The sequence below is a fragment of the Chamaea fasciata genome, unplaced genomic scaffold, assembly GCF_029207755.1.
Source record: "Chamaea fasciata isolate MVZ Bird 193981 ecotype frontalis unplaced genomic scaffold, bChaFas1.0.hap1 SCAF_5, whole genome shotgun sequence".
In the NCBI taxonomy this organism is placed as follows: Eukaryota; Metazoa; Chordata; class Aves; order Passeriformes; family Sylviidae; genus Chamaea; species Chamaea fasciata.
The window spans coordinates 62,007,525-62,025,383 of NW_027094090.1; the positions used below are offsets into that span (position 1 = coordinate 62,007,525).

At 41.3% G+C, this 17,859-nt stretch overlaps 1 protein-coding gene across 2 annotated transcripts; it reads right to left on the reverse strand.

Moving 5' to 3' along the window:
- Positions 1-173: 173 nt before the first annotated feature.
- BPIFC (BPI fold containing family C) lies at positions 174-15,452 on the reverse strand. Of its 2 annotated transcripts, XM_066184648.1 has the most exons (16): positions 15,378-15,452; positions 14,090-14,216; positions 13,597-13,708; positions 13,358-13,486; positions 12,423-12,578; positions 11,592-11,655; positions 10,687-10,747; positions 9,673-9,764; positions 8,309-8,482; positions 7,555-7,608; positions 6,080-6,250; positions 5,485-5,552; positions 4,168-4,210; positions 3,301-3,364; positions 2,440-2,516; positions 174-807 (listed from the first exon to the last, which is right to left on the reverse strand). In XM_066184648.1, exons 2-16 carry the CDS (start codon positions 14,202-14,204, stop codon positions 766-768), a joined length of 1,422 nt encoding a protein of 473 aa, XP_066040745.1. In that variant the 5' UTR covers positions 14,205-14,216; positions 15,378-15,452; the 3' UTR covers positions 174-765. The 2 variants fall into 2 exon arrangements, with proteins under 2 accessions (XP_066040745.1, XP_066040746.1); XM_066184649.1 differs by lacking the exon at positions 8,309-8,482.
- Positions 15,453-17,859: the final 2,407 nt, after the last annotated feature.

The following is a 17,859-nucleotide window of genomic DNA, read 5'->3' on the forward strand; positions in this document are numbered from 1 at the left end:
ATTACATACCAAACCAAGTAAGAAAAGTATCTAACCTTCAGTTCAGACAAAGATGTCGGAGAATTAGATTTAGAGGACTTACCCAGAAACACTGAAGGAGTTAAATGTATCTAACCTGGCTAAACACCACTGAACAGGGCACATGACAGGCACAAGGATTTGAACACAGGGAGAGATGGAGAGTAGTAGTGCCAGTGACTCACGTCCGGCTGCTGCATCTTAAGATTTATGTTAAGACACTGCAAAGATTTTAGTTCCCATTGTAATTAGGACAGTTCCCAGTCTGACAGTTCCACAGTTCTGGAGAGGGCTCACTCCCTACCTCATGCATGGTGTGCAGCAGGGAAGTGTTTAAGGTTGTTACAATAGAGACATATTAGCAGCTGCGTCTGCCCTAGCAGCATTTTGACAATGTACTTCTCCTAATTTTAAGAGATTACAGCATCCTTCTGGAAGTGTATACACAAAACTGTATTTTGAAAGAGTCATTTATCTTAAAAACATTTTTTCATCAGTTGAACTATAGAATAAATAAATGTCAAGCATGTGTTACATGTTCTCCCTTGGGTCTGCTTGTTACCACCATTATACCAGCTAACGATCAGCTTTTTTGGATTCCCAGCACCCCCTCTTGCCCCCAGCCAGGATGGGGGTTGTCAGAGCTCAAGTTAAACATTTCAGCAGAACTGGACAGTGTTTAGTTTTCAGAGTCCTATTATTGACTTGATTTGAAGTTCATGCTTAGCAAGTGGTCTCTCTTTTCCTTCAGTGTTTGTAGTGGACATCAGTTGAAATCAGCACATATCCCTGTGGGGAGAAGAACAGTCATGGACATACTGTGAATTAAAATGAATATGTTACTTTGGGGTTTGTTAATTTCAAATTGATCTTGGTGTTTAAGGTCCAAAAATCTACTGAGAAGAGCTGAGCCTTGGAAGTAACAAGCTTTATTCAAGTCTGTCCTTTGGACTTTGCAAAAGGGCTCCATCCTTCCCTGGGTGCTATCCCTTTGCACCATGTTAATGACAGAAGGGAATCTAAAGTTCATACAGCCTACTCAGGAAGGTTCATCTGAGTCTTGAGGCAAGTAGGCAAGCATCACAAGGTAGTATTATTTTTTACCTAATTTGCGCCACTTGAGAATTAGCCACTTAATCTAAACTTGTCCTTAAAGCTTCCCCCACTGTCAGCACATACAGAGCAATGAGCCTGCAGAGAGCAGTTTAGCACAGTCACAGAGTCACAGAATGGGTGGGGTTGGAAGTGAACTTAAAGACCAACCAGCTCCAACCCCTTGCCACGGGCAGGGGCAGTTTCCACTAGATCAGGTAACCCAGAGCACCATCCAGCCTGTCTGTGAAATGTAAGAATTGTTTTTCTTCCTTTCGCCACCAGACTGGGAATGGAAATAGAAACTCTAGAACTAGAGCCTAAACTCTAGCCTTTGAAAGGGAATCTCATTTACTTTTGTAGGGCATAGGAATTCTGTGTTGTCTCTCATTCCATATTACTGATGAGGAGACTGGTTAGAGAACGTGAGGGAGGAATGAGCACCACAGAATCACTAAAATCGTTCATTCACAATTAGTCTGTAAGACTGTTGGCAATGAGTGCCACTGAAAGCAGTCTCGGAGCAATTATGTTTTGTAGGGAACCAGGTATGTGTGAGGTAAAGAACAATTAAAAACAACCTTTGCATTTCCTTTTCTGAGTTGTGTTTTGTGCTTAACTGCAAACAAAGATTTAGGAGTCTCTGCAAAGAAAACTTCAGAAAAACTGAAAAAGAACTTCGAGAAGTTGTTAAACAAGTGAACAAATGCAGCAGGCTTACTCATTTTCTGGGCATTCATTTGTCAACAATACCCCTTGTACTGACTGGTTACCTAGCAACATTCTGTATGCTCAAACTAAGGGCTTGATTTGGAGAAGGGTAACCAGAAGGCAAAACAGTATTTTCTGAGAGCTCACTAACTACTTTTGGCTACTAGCCTCAGTCATTATCACCAATTATTAACAAAGTCTGGGCATCCTAGGTGCACAAAATTGAATTTACCTCCCTCTCATATTCCAAGTATTCAACAAGACTGTGAGATAGCAATAACTCTAATTTGATGTGATTGGCCAAACTTGAACAATATGTTAAACCTGTTTTTACACTGAATTGCAACTTGCAAGGCTGAACAAGTTGAAGATTTGATTGCTGTATAGTTATATATTCAGTTCTAACTTTTCCTCTCAAAGCAAGATACATTTGTTTCTAATAGAATTTTACCATTATTACAGATCTCATTTAAAACCCATTTTTACTGCTTAAGTAGATCAAATACAGTGAATTTCTGGCACTATAGAAGGTGAATAAATGCCTAGGGGAAAAAAAAAAAGGAAAAAGAGGGATAACCTTTCATAAAGGAAAATCTTTCATAAGTATCAAAATCTCACCTGTACAATTGTAATGTGAGGTCTTGTCAAGGTAACATTGGCCAGATTGGGAAGAGGGAATCCTTTTGACAGTTTAGCTTAAAAAGAGACAAACGATGATTTAGGTATGCATTAGAAAGATAATAAAGACCTGCCCTTCAACAACACTGTTTATCCAGAGACTTGTAGGTCATTTATAACAATTAGCCTCTTAGTCTTCACAAGGAAACCTGGGAGGTCGCTAAGTTGCTCATTTACCAATGGAAAAAAGGAATTACAAGTGCTTCTCTCTTGGTGGAGTGTTGCAGGCAAACTAAGGCATTTCACGTTCAACACATTACATACTGAGTGATTTGTCCCTAATGATCCCTGGGGGATTGTTAATACAGCTCTACCATCAATAGAATCTGTTCCCATTTGTAGCTGTTAACTAAAGAAGGTGATGTTCATCCCAGTATCGAGGGCTGACACAAAGCTGGATCTCCCTCCAGGGCCTTAAATAAGAATAAATAAGATTTATGAGAGGCAAAAGCTCTGTTCTGGTCTAATAAAAAGGAGCACATTTCACGTATGGTGGCCTCAGGCAGGTGTGCAGATGAGAGAGACTTTTGCTTTTGTCCCTGATGCATCAAGACCACCTAGACTGAGATGAAGGCAGGTGAATTTTTACTTTCCTAGTAATTTTTGCCCTTTTTGCAGAACAGTGAGAGGGAGCACTTACACCCCTACCGATCAATCTCTGCCTTCCACTGCTTACTGGCTGATGGGAATTTTCCACTCCAAGTTAATGGGAGCTGAAAACTTCATCAGAAAGTCAAAAGCTCCTAGAATAACCCATTCTGCTGGAAACTTTTTAGCTGATGCTTTGAAATACAGCCTTACCATTAACTGATGGAATTACTTCAGTCTGTAAAATGTAAGATAGGATGTTCTCCAGAGGCAAGACCTGCCACAGACAAGAAAACTGAGTTAGCTATCATTTCCTGATGGTGGTAGAACTGTCATGCCCTAATCCTGGGTGGAGTTAGTAGGCTCTTAGTCAATTTCCAGTTCTCTTTTGGCCTCAAAGAGTCATAAACTCAAGTGAACTTTGGATCTTAAGGTTTTGGAATGATACAAAGGAAGTGAGATGCAAAATACAAATGGATTTCATTATGCTTGGCCAACATTTTAATGTGCTTTTATTTGTGAGATAATTTATCACCAATAGCAAAGCAGGACCAGAACAGTTTTAATCCTTTCTCCCCAGGTACTTGGAACTGACTGATTATACTGAGAATGAAATTACTCTCTGTGGGGGCAGGGTTTTCTCCTGCAATGCTACAACTGCACTATTTCAGGCATCTGAGGGAAGTATCTTGTCTCCCCCTCCTTGCCGTAATTCCAAGCACCTTGATGAGCACCCACAGAGTGCCTGTGCCTCAGCCATCCCTGTGACCATTGGATGGCGCTCAGCTCTGTTGCTACAGGTCTGGTCTGCTCTGTTTCACGGTGATGATTCGAGAGATCTCTGCTTACTGCAGCCGGGGCAACTACAGAATGTGTCATTTGCACAGCACTAGCTTCCCCAAAGAGTTTACTTTTAAGTCTGGAACAGAGAGGTGACTGCCAGAAGACAGGAAGAGAGCCACTTGGGAATGAAGCCAAATGATTTAGAAATACAGATAAAATTTAGCTGCTTACTCTTTAGCCTTGATATCACTGATATTCTTAGTTTGCATTTCCTATATGCTTCAACTACCCACTTACCTCAAAAGAACCGACATTGGAGTGAACTAGGGAGAACTGGATCCTGAGGAAAAGAAGTGAAAAAAGATGAGTCACTAAGAAAGGACAAACAAAATTATTCTAATCATGTGCAGTCATTGCTGTAGAGCTCCAGACCTTAAGAAGCACCTGTAAGGAGAATTTTGAAGCACTTTGACAGACTGCATACTGCAGCATAGAGAAAGACTATTCGGTTTTCTTGGAGCATTGCTGAGCATCCATGCAAGAGTGTGCCAGAAGGGCTGTAGCCAGCCATGTGAGTGTGCTTCTCCCTCTGTGCTGTTCTGGAAATTCTACTGACAATTGACTTTACCAAGGACTTGTAAGGTGTTAGGTATTTTCAGGTATTATGCAGATGTACCAAAGTTTTTGGTACATCTGCATAATGCTTTCATGTGAGTCTTACACGGAAGAAAGGATCTGTCGATTGTGTGGTACTGCTGCTGTTGGCTTTATTGCTACTGCCTGTTTCCACATTGAAATATGTAATCCCTGTATTAGTCTTGTATCCAACAAAAGATTTCTGAATTTTCTCAGCACCAGTACCCAAATTCTCAAAGTCAGCTTCTAGCACACTCTAGATTTTCCTCTTTGAAAATTACTGCAGAAAATGCTAACAGCACTATCCTCCTTAAATTCTTAACATCCCTCTGCCCTGACAAACTCTGCATGCTCTTAACCCTGTGTCTTTCTTAGGTACTTTTATGAAATTGGAGTCCCAATTCCCAGTTGTGAGGTCCTGATATAGAGAGCTTCTTCTCCATAAAGTGTGACCTAGCCTCTGGTCTCCAGCTTTCTGAACCCTGGAAGTTGCAGGACTTCAGTGGGAGAATGTCTGCTATAAGAGTATCTTCATAGGGGACCTGCAGGGGCCCAGGTTCTTTACTGTGCCCTGGACTGCTCTGACATTATTAATGGCACAGGCTGTCTAGAAAGCCATGACATCTTGCCAGCTGGAAAGTGATGAGGGAAACTCTCAGATGATTTATGGTCATCAAAACTGCCCTGCATGCTTAGTTTATCTAGCTCAGAGGGGAGAGTATATGTAAAAAGCAGGGAAGTCTGGTGAGACCACTTCCCTGCAACAAGGCGAGTCCCTTGGGGCTATGGCACTTGTCAGAGAGAAGCTTCCTGCCTCCTCTAAACTGTACAAGTGCTGCCAGATTCAGAGAATCTAATGCAGATAAATTTACCAGCAAAACATATTCATAGTTATCTGATCATATGTCTGAACTACTAATGTTGGAATTGCTAACATTGTTTTCCAAAGGAAATAATTTTCACCCCAGGTTGGATTACCTGTTCAAACATAGCGAGCCCATCAATTTCTTATCAAATATATTCAGAGAAATGCTGGTGTTGGCTGCCTGCAGAATAAAGAAACCATAGGTTACCAGCCATAAAAAACCCCAGGACCCTTGCTGTGAATTAGTCATAAATACATAAATACCATCTTTGCAGTTATGCATGAAAGATGTTTTAGGTAAATGCAGCTTTCTCACTGGAAGGCTGCACACAGTAAATGTCTGTTTATTTGAATGGCACTGACAAGAGCTGAAATGGGGCTAATGAGAAGTCATTAATCAAAGCCATGAACAAGATGCCAAGAGGCATGACTCACACTTGTAGAACTGTAATTCCAGAGAACAAAACCTTGCTTAATCAGAGTCACTATATGTTGGGATTTTTGTCCACCTGTAGGAAAATGTTCTTTGCCATAGAAATGTCCTGCAGGTTAGGTGAGGTCATGCCTACACCTCTGACTAAGGGAAATCTGCATATTTAACTACTAGAAATTTGGCATTTTCTTTGTTTCTTGTACAGAGTTTTAACAGAAGAAAGGAACTAACATATTGAACCCTGAGTTAAATGTCACCTCGTTAGTTGTACTTACTATGCTCAGTGTTAACAGAGACTGGGTGGTTGAGTCTGGCAGAACGGCCAACACCTCCATGGAACCCTGAATCTCTAGTGTGAAGGAATCCTGCTGTAAGCTGATGACAGGGATTTCAGTAGACATTAGCTTCAACATCACTGGGTAGGGTATAACTGAATATTTAGCTACCTGTAAGATTCAAAGACAAAAAAAAAGGAAAAAAAAAACATTTTTCTTATAGAATAGATCAGAATACTGCATTTTCTCACTTTTGAAGCAATAATTTTGAAGTAGCTCCTTACAATGAAGTTAAGAATAGCTGCTAACATAAGATTCTTTCAGGTAAGCAGGAAATAAAGGTTTTCTGTGGTGCTAAATTAACAGTATTGGCCACTCAGGAATGCAGTGGGGAAAGTTCCTTCCACTTGAGGAATACAAATTTTTCCATATTATTTCAAGAGAAATTAAATACTTGCTTGTGAACAGAGGAGATAAATGGACAACAAGTGTAATATTTAGTCACACAATAAAAGAGCTCAGGAGTCATTCACTTTGAAATTCACCCATCTCAGGAGATGGGTTCCTCCTCTAGACTGTTCTTAGAGAAGCCTCACTGTGTTCATTGCCTGAAGAGTGAATAGGCTCACAAAGTTCAATATTTGAAACAGAGAGGGTGGAACAATCGTATCAATTCTCATGGTACTTTATGGAGAACATCATACATGACTGCCCTTGGAGAATTCTTATATTTCTGAGGAAGGAACTTAATAACATCTGGGAAGCAAACAAGAATGTGAAGCACTTTGAACTATTAGTCTGATTTCACCCATCCTCAGCATTTATAGCCTAGGGGTTCTTATGCTCATTTCTGTTTTCTCATTCTGTCTCAAAAGGCTAGTGGAAGCCATGCATGCTCATATTCTCTGTCCTGTCATATTCACTTCCTTCACCTAAAATAAATGGAAATCTTGTGCATCTGCCTTGTCTGTTACATAGGATTTAATGTTTCCTGTCCATCTGTTAGCTCATTTTCCTGCACATGGTCCCTTCCCAGGTTTTCTGCTCATCAGTCACAGGCCAGCAGCAAAGTAAAGAGAATTATGCAGGTTTGGGAAGGAGCAAGGTGATTTTTCTGAGCTGAGGCCCTCTTGGATGTCTCTCAAAGCAGGACTCATGAGTAGAAGCTTTTTCCTGCATAGAGCTGGTTTTAGGTAGGAACAGCTGTGGCTTGGGCATGGTGCCCAGAGAAAAGATTGATGTGCAAGGTTATGGGCCAAGATTATGTTTGGTAACAGTGCAAATCATTCAACTCATCATGGGGTGGGAAGTGACAAAGCCCATCTACTCTGCTGTTACAAGGCACAGACATGCCCACTTCTCCAGTGCAGGAGCCCTGCTGGCCCTATAAGCCTTTGGGATACACCAGTAGTGAGGTGTCTTGACACCCAAACTGGGTGGCTTCCCTGAGACTTTGTGAAAGTAATGATACTTACCTCAGGGATGATACTGCCAAATATATCTGTGTTTATATTAAAATAGCTGCAAGTCTGAAGGAAAAAATAAAAGAGAGAAAACAAATGAGTTACCAGATTTGACCTTCATGGTCAGTTTTTCTCTAAATGCATTATTACGGTCATTTCAATGAATCTTTGATTTTGTGCCTCTCAGAAATATTCCTAAGAGACTTGGTATATTTAAAGCAGCTTCCCAATAATACATGCCAGAATAATCCCTCAGAAAGCAAATGCTTAAGGTCATTATCATTTGGGCTGCGGTCTATAGGTTTTGGGACTTATTGAACCTCCTGCAGTCAAGTTAGCCAAGTCAGGTGGCCTCCAAGCCACAGATGCTGTGCTTTGACATATGCTTTGCTTACAAGGCCCCTGTAGTATTTTCATTCTATGAAGATCCCTCAGAAAACAGCCACTGAGGCTGCAAAATTCTCCAGAGTTGATCCCTTGTGCCTGTTAGAGAAGTCTGTGCCTCAGGTCTACAAACCCCTTATTTTTTGTAACAAAATTGGCAGTATTTGGTACTTGGCTCAGTGGAACTTGGCATGCCTGGCTGTGGCCTGAGGCATCTTTACAGACCATAAGTAAAATAGAGTAACAAAATCCTAGTATTTATAATCTACTGTCTCAGGACTCTACAGACCAACTGAGAGCTTTGTATGGCCACATACTGACATCTGGCAGGTCAAAGCCCTATCTGAGCCACTCTGGCCCCATTCCTCTGTGCGCTGCTCACCTCCTCTGCAATGGTCATGTTGAAGGCCCCTGCGGTGTAGTAGGCAAATGAGGAGGTCTGAAAGAAATACTCAGAGAAGGCAAGGTACAGCATGGAGTCACTTTGGTCTGGGATTGTGAAGGAAGCTGCCTCGTAGGGAGAGTCAGCATAGTTTCCAGCTGGGAAGACTATGCCCTAAAAGTTATTGTCAGACATAAAAAAACAGAGTCAAAATATAACTTTAGCATGGCTGCAGACAATGAATGCTACTACTTTCCTTGACTTTGCCCAGGATATTCATTTGGTATATAAATGAGTATGCAGGCTTTGTAGTACACCCTGAAGGCTTGGTGCTTTTAAGCAGGTGGTGAAGACAAGTTCCAGCATTTGGACATCTTCACAGATGAGGCCCAAGATCTGTCTTTTGGGATACCAATCATCTACTGAGGACAGTCTGCCACCTCAGATCACCCTCTAAATTAAATGTCTAAATATTGCATGAAAAACATGACATTTCAAAAAGGACCTCCTTTTTGAAAAGCCTTACTTTCTCCTTTCCTCATCTCCAGGAATTTAAATCTGAGAACTGCTGCTTAAGAGCTATCCAGTGGTCTTAATTACAGAATTGATCTCTAAAACCATAGGTCTTCTTTGGTCAAAATCAGCACTGTATTCTGCCCAGAATCAAGCTGATAACTTGTGCAGACAAAAGGCTTATGAGAAAGGAAGGTTATGTCAGACAAACCTAAAGTGCCTGTGATATCTTCTGCATTACCCATCATATTGGCCAAGCCTTGCAGATCTAATACTTCCAAATGCATCCAGATGAAACAAAAAAGTTAAACTGATTGAAAGCCATGAAGACATTTAAAGGGTAAAGTTTTTAATGTCCATTTTATTAGTTCTCTTGTTTCTGTTGCATCTCAAATGTATTTTGTCTGTCTTTATTTTCTCATCTAGCTCTAAAGTTCCTGTTGTCTTTTAGGGACTATCAAAATGCTTATAAAGTGCTGAATCACAGTTGGTGACCTCTCCATTCAATCCTCACTTGCTGGATTTACCAGTCTTTGTATATTTCCTCACTTACTTGGGAGAGTAGCTCTTGAAACAGCCATGATTTTACATGGCTTTAGTCTGACTCAAGTCCCTGCTTAAAATCTAGTTGCTGCAATACTCAGTTTGACAGCAGCTGCAGAGCTGGTGTGCTGAGACCAGTGTCTACCACACAAGCAGATACTAACTTTTTGTTTCCACCTCTCTTATTTCCCTGTTGTCCTTTTTTTAATACTTAATTTATGGGATCTTTGTGACAAGACTGTCTTTTCATTTGGCCTTTATAGAGCATCAAGCACAAGGCAGCTTAAACTTGATTAACTAACTACTACCTTTAAGTCCAGGTCAATGAATGGTTGGAATACTGCTGGCAAGCTACTTAAGGAGTAGTCTACTTCAGCCAAATCATCAATGTGCATTGCAGCTGTAAGGGTGGTAGATAAGACAAAGAATATTACAAAAAACACAGAAAGAATTTTATGTGTACTTAAAACTAAGTCAGTTTCTGAAAGAGAATGACACAAATTGTTCCAGAGAGTAGGGAAAAACACAACCAGGGACCTCCTAACATGCATTCTGACCTAAGATTTGATGTTTCTACTGAGACCTCCTGTAAAGCACCTTCTCTAGTTTCTCTGTTGTTTTCTCATTGTGGAAAGTAAGTTTGGTCTAACCCAAAAAGGGAGATGGCCATATCAGTGTTTCAGGGCATAAGGAAGCCCTCGGGATTTCTTGTCAAGCAGTTCTAAGAGCATCCCAAGTGCCTGCAACTTGCAAATACTTTCCCAGAAGGAGGGTGTCTGATCTGCTTAGATACCTGTGTTTTGCACATGGTATCTGACCAACACTTGTGGTGTCTTAAATGCCTATAAATCTAACCCAAAGTGGTTCAAGTGAGAAGGTTTTTGCAAAGGAGCTTTTTCATTTTGTCCCTGGCAAGTTTGATAAATAGGCAGGTAAAACTTAATTTCCAGGCAGGCTAGGAGAGTAGGCTTCAGCTTGTAAAGTGCTTTGTGTGTGGGAGGACTGGGAGCATGGTAAGGGAAAACTGCCTCAGCATCAGTACTGTGTGGCCTCTAAGTGGCATTTCTCACAACAGAAGTGCACAGTGCCACACTTCGCAGTTGAGAATTGCTACCAAGTCCTTGGCTTTTAGAAACACATGTTTCTTGCTCAAGTAGCCCAGTGTTTATTTAACCGTGGTTCTGCATGCAAGGGAGCAGATAGAGCAGAGGGCAGTCCCACCACTCCCGGAGGCATTGCTAAGCAGCTACTGTTGAGGAAGCAGCAGAATTTCACTGATCAGAAGAAAGAAAACAAAAGGAAAAGGTACATTAATGCCTCACCATTCAGTGATCGGAGGTCTTCATCTATCAACTGGATCCCAGCTCTGATATTGGGACATGACTACAATGAAAGCACACTCAAGTTATGGCCTGATTAGCATGGATGTATAAGCACCTCTTACATGTGTGCTAGCAGATCTTTCTGCTGCATGACACACATTGCAGCATTTGTTTATCAAAACACCTAATCTGGCTTCTCTTCAGCTAGCTGGATTGCCAAAGTTTCTGCTTGGTGCAACGCAAGCATGTTGTGTGTCAGAGCTGCAAAAAAGAGGGAAGTTTCCAGAGGCAGCCTGGTGGGGGTGACAAAACCACAGCCTTAAACAGTGCGAGGACATCTCATCTTGGTGACACAGGAGAGATCTCAGAATCATGCAATCATTTGGGTTGGAAAAGACCCTTAAGATCAGCGAGTCCAACTGTAAATTCCTGGACAGAATGACAGCCATCTCAAGCTCTGCTTCCTCTCAGGACAGGCTGTCATCAGAACTACTCAACCCTTTGATACAATGAAGTTGAAATGTCATACTATCAGTTGATATCCTATCATTTCTCTATGTGTCACCCAATGTATATTTTGTCTGTCAAACATAAAAATGACCCAAGCCCCAGGATGCCTGTAGGTACAAAGACAAGGACTTATTCTGGATTGGAATGAAAAAATAACTACATTTTCCATCCCTACTGCTGCCTTGGTTGAACATAGCTGTGTCAGTATCTTGGCTATGAACCTGTCAATTTATCTGGAATCATTTCTGGCTGGCAAAACGATAACTGTGCTGATCAGACCAGAACAGGACTATTATAGGATTATTTTTCTAATTCTTCCTTTGCCAAGTTCACAGCACTGACTTGTGAATGCTATCCTCCTTACTCCCCTCCCCGACACAATGTGAAAGGCTTACATTAGTGACCAAGCTCCTGTGAATGGGTTTCTTCAGATACTTGATAAAGAAGTTATGCAGGAAGCTAGAGGGAAGGAAGAAGGCAATTAATGGGTCAAGTACTACAGTCATAAAGAGGAGATCAGATATCTCTGCAGAACATGAGTTTAATGGCCTCTTAGTGTGACACTCTAGGACATGGGAGCCTTTTTAAATGTAAAAGCTGTCAGAGAGCCATCATTTAAAAGACGATAATTTCAGCACTATGCATCTTAGCCTGGGTTAATTAATGTTTATGAAAAAGGGATTTCTTCATAGTACCACCATCATATATGTACAAAATAGTCTTTGCAATAGGAACTTCCAAAACAAGTAAAAATAAACAAAAACAACCCTCCAAACAGGTGACAAGAGTGGTATTCAGACAGTGAGAGAAATACAAGAAAATAAGGAGATACTGTTTCAAGGGGCTGTACCCAGAGGCTTAATAGACAGTCTGGTTCTGTTCAATTTTGATAGCACTGTGAGTAGGAGGAATGAAACATAGTACAAGTTTGTAATTTCTACACAGAGTTGAAGATTAGGGAAGTTTGAAAGAAACGGGTGCTGAAGAAGCACAAGGGATTGTTTGATTCTGTCTTTATCTGTCTTTATATTATGTCTACTGTGTCTACATACATGGACAAATATCAATGCTGGCCATTTTAATGCTGTATTGGGGCCCCAGTTCTCACCTGTGGTGCCTTATGATGCCTAAAAGCAATTCTGTGTGCCCTTATTTGTGAAGCTGTCTCTATGCCATTCATTGCCAGTTATTTTGTGAGAGAGTTTTTACAGATCTCTTCCACTTACCCAGTTTTCCTATTCAGCTTGATATCTACGTCACCAGAAGTTGTCCGGCAGCTGGTGAGGGATATTGACGTAGGACCTGTATTATCCAGGGGTGTTGAAAAGATTGCGGTAACAAACACCTTTGAAATGTGCACTGTGCCTCTTCCACTGTCTTTGCTGTATCAAGTGAAAATAAATAAAAACTGAGAAAAACCCCACCTCTTCTCTATGGAACTGCCTGGTGATGTAGACCCATGGTCCTGGTCACTGCCACTACTCTGCTTGCCAGTGAGGGCACTGTGCCTCCTGCTGTGTCACTCCCTCAGCTCCCGGGTCCCCTCCCCCTGCATGCAGCTCTGCTGTTCCTGCAGAAGTGCAGATCAGAGACTGCTGTAATTCAGTAATATATGTTACCTGTATTAGCAATATAGGTAATTTGGATTGTGGGGAAGGGAAGAGGGATTTCTTTCCTCTGAAACAGCCTGGGACTAGGAAGGTGTGGAGACTACTCTAAGGATATTGCCATTTGCTCATCCATTTTCCATCAGCCTTTGAACTGCATCACTGCTTGGTGGCTTAGCAGAGGGCTTCTAACAGTGTGACTGCACTGTGAGGGTTTATTATAATGGACTGTGATCCACCACTACAGTTTTTCTAAATATGCCATTAGCTGGCAGGCTGGACAATGACAGCATTCAGCTAGAGCAGCAGTCCTGTACTATTTGCAGCAGTGCTCCTCAGCCATGGGCTCTTTATCAGTGCTGATGTCTGGGGGGGAAGAGTCTGTCTCCCACCAGCAGATCTGTTGAGAAGAACCAGTCTGTGCTCCTGGGTTACTGCTGCCAACTGATAAAGAGCACCTTTACAATGAAGGGGTCACAAGAATAAACTAAAATTTGCATTTTTCTATTATCCATTAAGAAAAAAAGTCCCAGGACATGCAAAGTTGTACGTACAACATCCAGGTCCTTATGTTCCAGTTCATATCAATGGTTAGAGAAGCATTTCCAATCACCAGTTTTATCCCAGACCCTGGTAGGAGGGAGATGGAAGCACTGGGTAATTCAACAGCAGTAACATGTATCCTAGAGCATGAGAGAGAAAAGATTTAAAAAAATGATTTAATAAGTCAGAATGAACACAAAACAAGATTAAAATTTCAGTCAAGCACAAATTGCCCCAAGAGAATGCTTACCTTGAGATGTTGTATTTGACAGTACCAAGCCCAAATTTCTCATGGCCAGTCAAATCAGGGAAACCCTCCTTCTCCATATTCTGCTTCAGGATTTCCAGCCCAACCTCCTTGGCTAGAGGAAAACAACGATCAGTTCAGTTGCCTTTGATAGTGCCTGGGAGTTTAGAGTTATGTGTTTCTGGCTTAGGGAATGTGATGGACTCAGAATCACCAAGAAGGTGGTATCTCACTTGAGACCCAGCAGTGCTATTTCAGGTCTCACTCCTAGTCATGGCAAGAGCTGAACTAACTGATTCAATATCTGAGGTCAGATGAACCTTGATATGGATGTACAATGCTATCAAGCAGCTTACTGACTTTGCTCTATTGTGCTCCTAAAACTTTCCTTTATAGCCTGTCATGGGGTCATTAACTCCCACTGCTCTCTTTCCTTTGTCATATCAGTATTCAAGGCAATGAGAGCAATAACAGCACCTGAGAACATCACACATACCATACTCCAGCCCCTTCTGGGTGATCCTCACTTTGAGTCCAGGTCTGGCACTCACTTGCCTACTGAGCAAACTTAAGAGGAGGAGAGAACAGCAAATCTTCAGCATCTTCCTCATTTTTTACAGGACCTGTTAATAAATATTTATAATGATAGCAGAAATTCATGCTGTGTCACTTGGTGGTTTTACTCCCTTCCCCCCCTACCCTGGACACCAGCCTTCCCTCCAGAAAGAAGAAAGCAGAAAGCCCAGTAACCCTGGAAGAGAAGATCCATTCTCCACAGACTTATAAAAAGTGAGCTCCATGGGGTAGAGGAGAAAAGTCAGTCTTCTCACTGCCATAGAGACTGGGGAAAGTGCTTGGGATACATCCATCCGGACAAACATTGAATTTTTGGGTTGTAATTTGGTGGCTCTACAGGATTCCACAGGGAAGGTGAATGAGTGAAGCAAATGCCCATCCCAGGGGCTTCTCTGACAGGATTTAAAGCAAGATGGAGCTAGCTGTATAAAACACAGACTGCAGATAGTGTGAAATTCAGAAGGCCTTGCTTTCAGCAAGGTTTCCCACGGAGAGTGAGAGAAGCCGCCCTGATGGAGAATTTTTAAACAAAACTGGACAAAATCAGAGAATGGTTTTGTTTTTTCCCCAGAGCTGGGAACAGTCTTCTATGGAGTCATTTGTCATCTGGGACTCACCTGGCAAACAGGTCACATTATTACAGTTTTCCTAATTTCCAGCTACTACACTGGATTATAAACAGCTGAAAGTACAGGAGAATGTCTTTTCTAGCATTACTTTTACAGATAAAATTTCTTTAGTTACATGGGGCTATGAAGAGCTGGAATGAAACCATCTATAAGCAGATAATTGCCTTTCCTAATACCTGAAAATTTGTTTTGATATTGCTGCATCTTTCATTAGCTGCTTCATTACCAGAAATAACAATATACCTGAAACCACTAGAACATTTTCAGTCATGATCACAATATAAACAATCTGCAAAATTATGGGAGAAGATTGACTTAATTTTTTAACAGTTTCAAGCTATCCTGCAGAACACTTTTGCCTTTTAGCATAACTAGTATTTTCTTTTTAAATTTTAACTGACAGATATTGAGAGATGAAAGAACAACAACAAAAAAGGACTGGAAGGAAATGTGGCTTTGACATATGCATAGTTCTCAGACTTTAAAATCTCAAAATTTAACCAGATTTAGCTACATCTATCACTTCCCAACAAAGCTACTCCTTGACAAAGAGCAATCACCATGTATTTGTTTCCATACCTCTCCTCCGAAGGCTGAAGAGAAGACCTTTCCTGTAGCAGACCACAGGGCTGAGGATGTTGCAGTGAAAACCTTCTACAGCCATGAGCTTGCCTTTTAAAGGAAAGAACCGTGGGCTTGAAGAGAAACAATTGCTATCATCTTCAGCTGCATCACCCAGGGAGTGGCCTCTGATAACCACATCCCAAGCTATTTTCAGTCTCCTAGTTAAAATCTATCAAATTTCATTTAAGGATAAGCAAAGGACAATGTAAACTGTTGGCTGGGGGTGCTCAGGTGCCAGAATGCAGGGTCTGGGGTGGCACGCTGCCTCTCTGGCAGATGGGTTCATCACTGGTTTTTCAGATGAGGAGGAAACCCCAGTGAGAATTCCAGTATTTCCACAGGACAGATATTCATAGCCATGTCTGTATTGTAAAATAAGGAAATTAATGTGCCATTGGTATGAAAAACAGATGGAAAACTAGTCCCATCTGTCTGAAATTGCTCAGGATACAGGAAACCATGAACAATATAGTATTTATATAATAACATATGTATATATATATATACACAGACACTACCATGTATAAATCTGATACAAATATATAGTATCAAGTCCTTGCAGTCAATATTTTCTATTTCTTCTGTTTTCTTATCCAGTTAACCAGTGTTTCAGCTAACTAGTACTACTTGGCATGTCAAGGAGGTGATTTAATCAATTAGCTTGCAAGTACCAAGCAAATTCCCCCAGGCATGGGGCACTTTGCTGGACAATCTGAGTCATTTCATTGTGCAATCCATGAATAGAAAGAGTAGAGACACTTGTCAGTCAACAACTGCTCGTAGTTCACACAGATTTAACATTCACCGCAAGGAGTCACATGCATAATAATTTCATTATTCCTGTCTCTGGCAACTGATGATGAATATAACTCACATCCTCAGTTACATAAACCTCTATACATTTTCTGATAACAGTGAGGGGCACCAATCTATTGAAAATCTCAATTTCTTTGGAGTTCTTCTTCCATTCTTTTTCTAGTCACTCTTTACCTACCAAAGAATACAAAGAATTGGAAGCCCTGCTACGATTTACTGCTATTTGGTTTCAGGATGCCTTTTTTTAGTATTCTAACAGACAGCTGGATAAATAAACTGATTCAGCTCAAACTACGCAAGCCATGTCTCTAGCCTGAACTGAACTTTCTGTAGCGTGACCTCTGTAGAGCAGTTTTCCTTTCCATACACTTTTAATGTCTCCTGGTTGAATGTCTCTGTTGACACTGATAAAAGAAAGAATACAGCTTCCATTTTACAAATATTAGAGGTATGGAATTATTCAGAGATTGATACCCTCAAAGAGCTGCAGCTACTTGCAATCAAAGAACAACTTCTGTATGATATAGAGGTCAAGGACAACATTGGCTGCAGTGAGCAGAGACTGTCGGGTTTCAGATCCTGGGAGAAGCAATAAGACAAAGAACAGAATTACAACCATAGACTTCAGATGAGACCTGCTTGGCAGGAACTGTGGGAAGTTGCCCTGGAGAGCAGAGGCCCAGAAGAGCTGGCTAATTTTCAAGGGCAGCTGCCTCAGAGCGTAAGAATTGCCATCAGAATGTTCAGACAGTTGAGCAACTGTAGCGGAAAGCCAGCATGGAGAACATGGAGCTCCTGAGTGAACCTAAACACAAAAAGGAAGCATACAGAAGATGGAAACTGAGACCAGCTACTTGGAAGGAACACAAATATCTTGTTTGCACACACAGGAATGAAATCAGGAAAGCTGAAGGGCAACAGGAAAGGTTTCTATAAGTACACTGACATCAGAAGACAAATGTGGCCTTATTGCTCAGTAGGATGGGGGTCCAGTGACAAAAGACATAGCCACTTTTACTAGCAAGGCTTGTCCTCTGGCCTGCACCAGCAGGTGCCACAAAGGGGGCTGGAGAACATGAACTACAAGGAGAGTCAGAAATTAGGCTGTTCACCTTGGAGAAGAGAGGGCTTGAAAGGCCATTTTGTTGCAGGCCATTCTGTGGCCTGCAAATTTTGCAGAGACTACAGAGAAAATGGAGCCAGACTCTTCTTGAAGTGTGTGGTGAAAGTACAAAAGGCCACAACACAGACTGGAAAACGGGAAATACTGATTAGATACTAGGAAAAAAATTTACTCTAAAGGTAGTTAAATAGTGAAACAGATTGTCCTGAGAGATTGTGGAACCTTCATACTTGGATGGGTTCAAGACTCGATTGGAAACCATGCTCAATAACCTCATCTAATTAGTCCTGTTTTCTGCCAGTGTATGGACTAGATTATATGATTCTATAATTACATGGCATTTCACTGAGGTTTATAGATCTGTTCCCACCTATTGGTGTCCAGTTACAAAGGGACAAACTGAAATTCTTACAGAGGATAAGGTCTCACTCCATACACAACGTTTTGCGAACACCAATGGAAATAAATTGAATTCTGCAATTACTGGCTTTTATTATT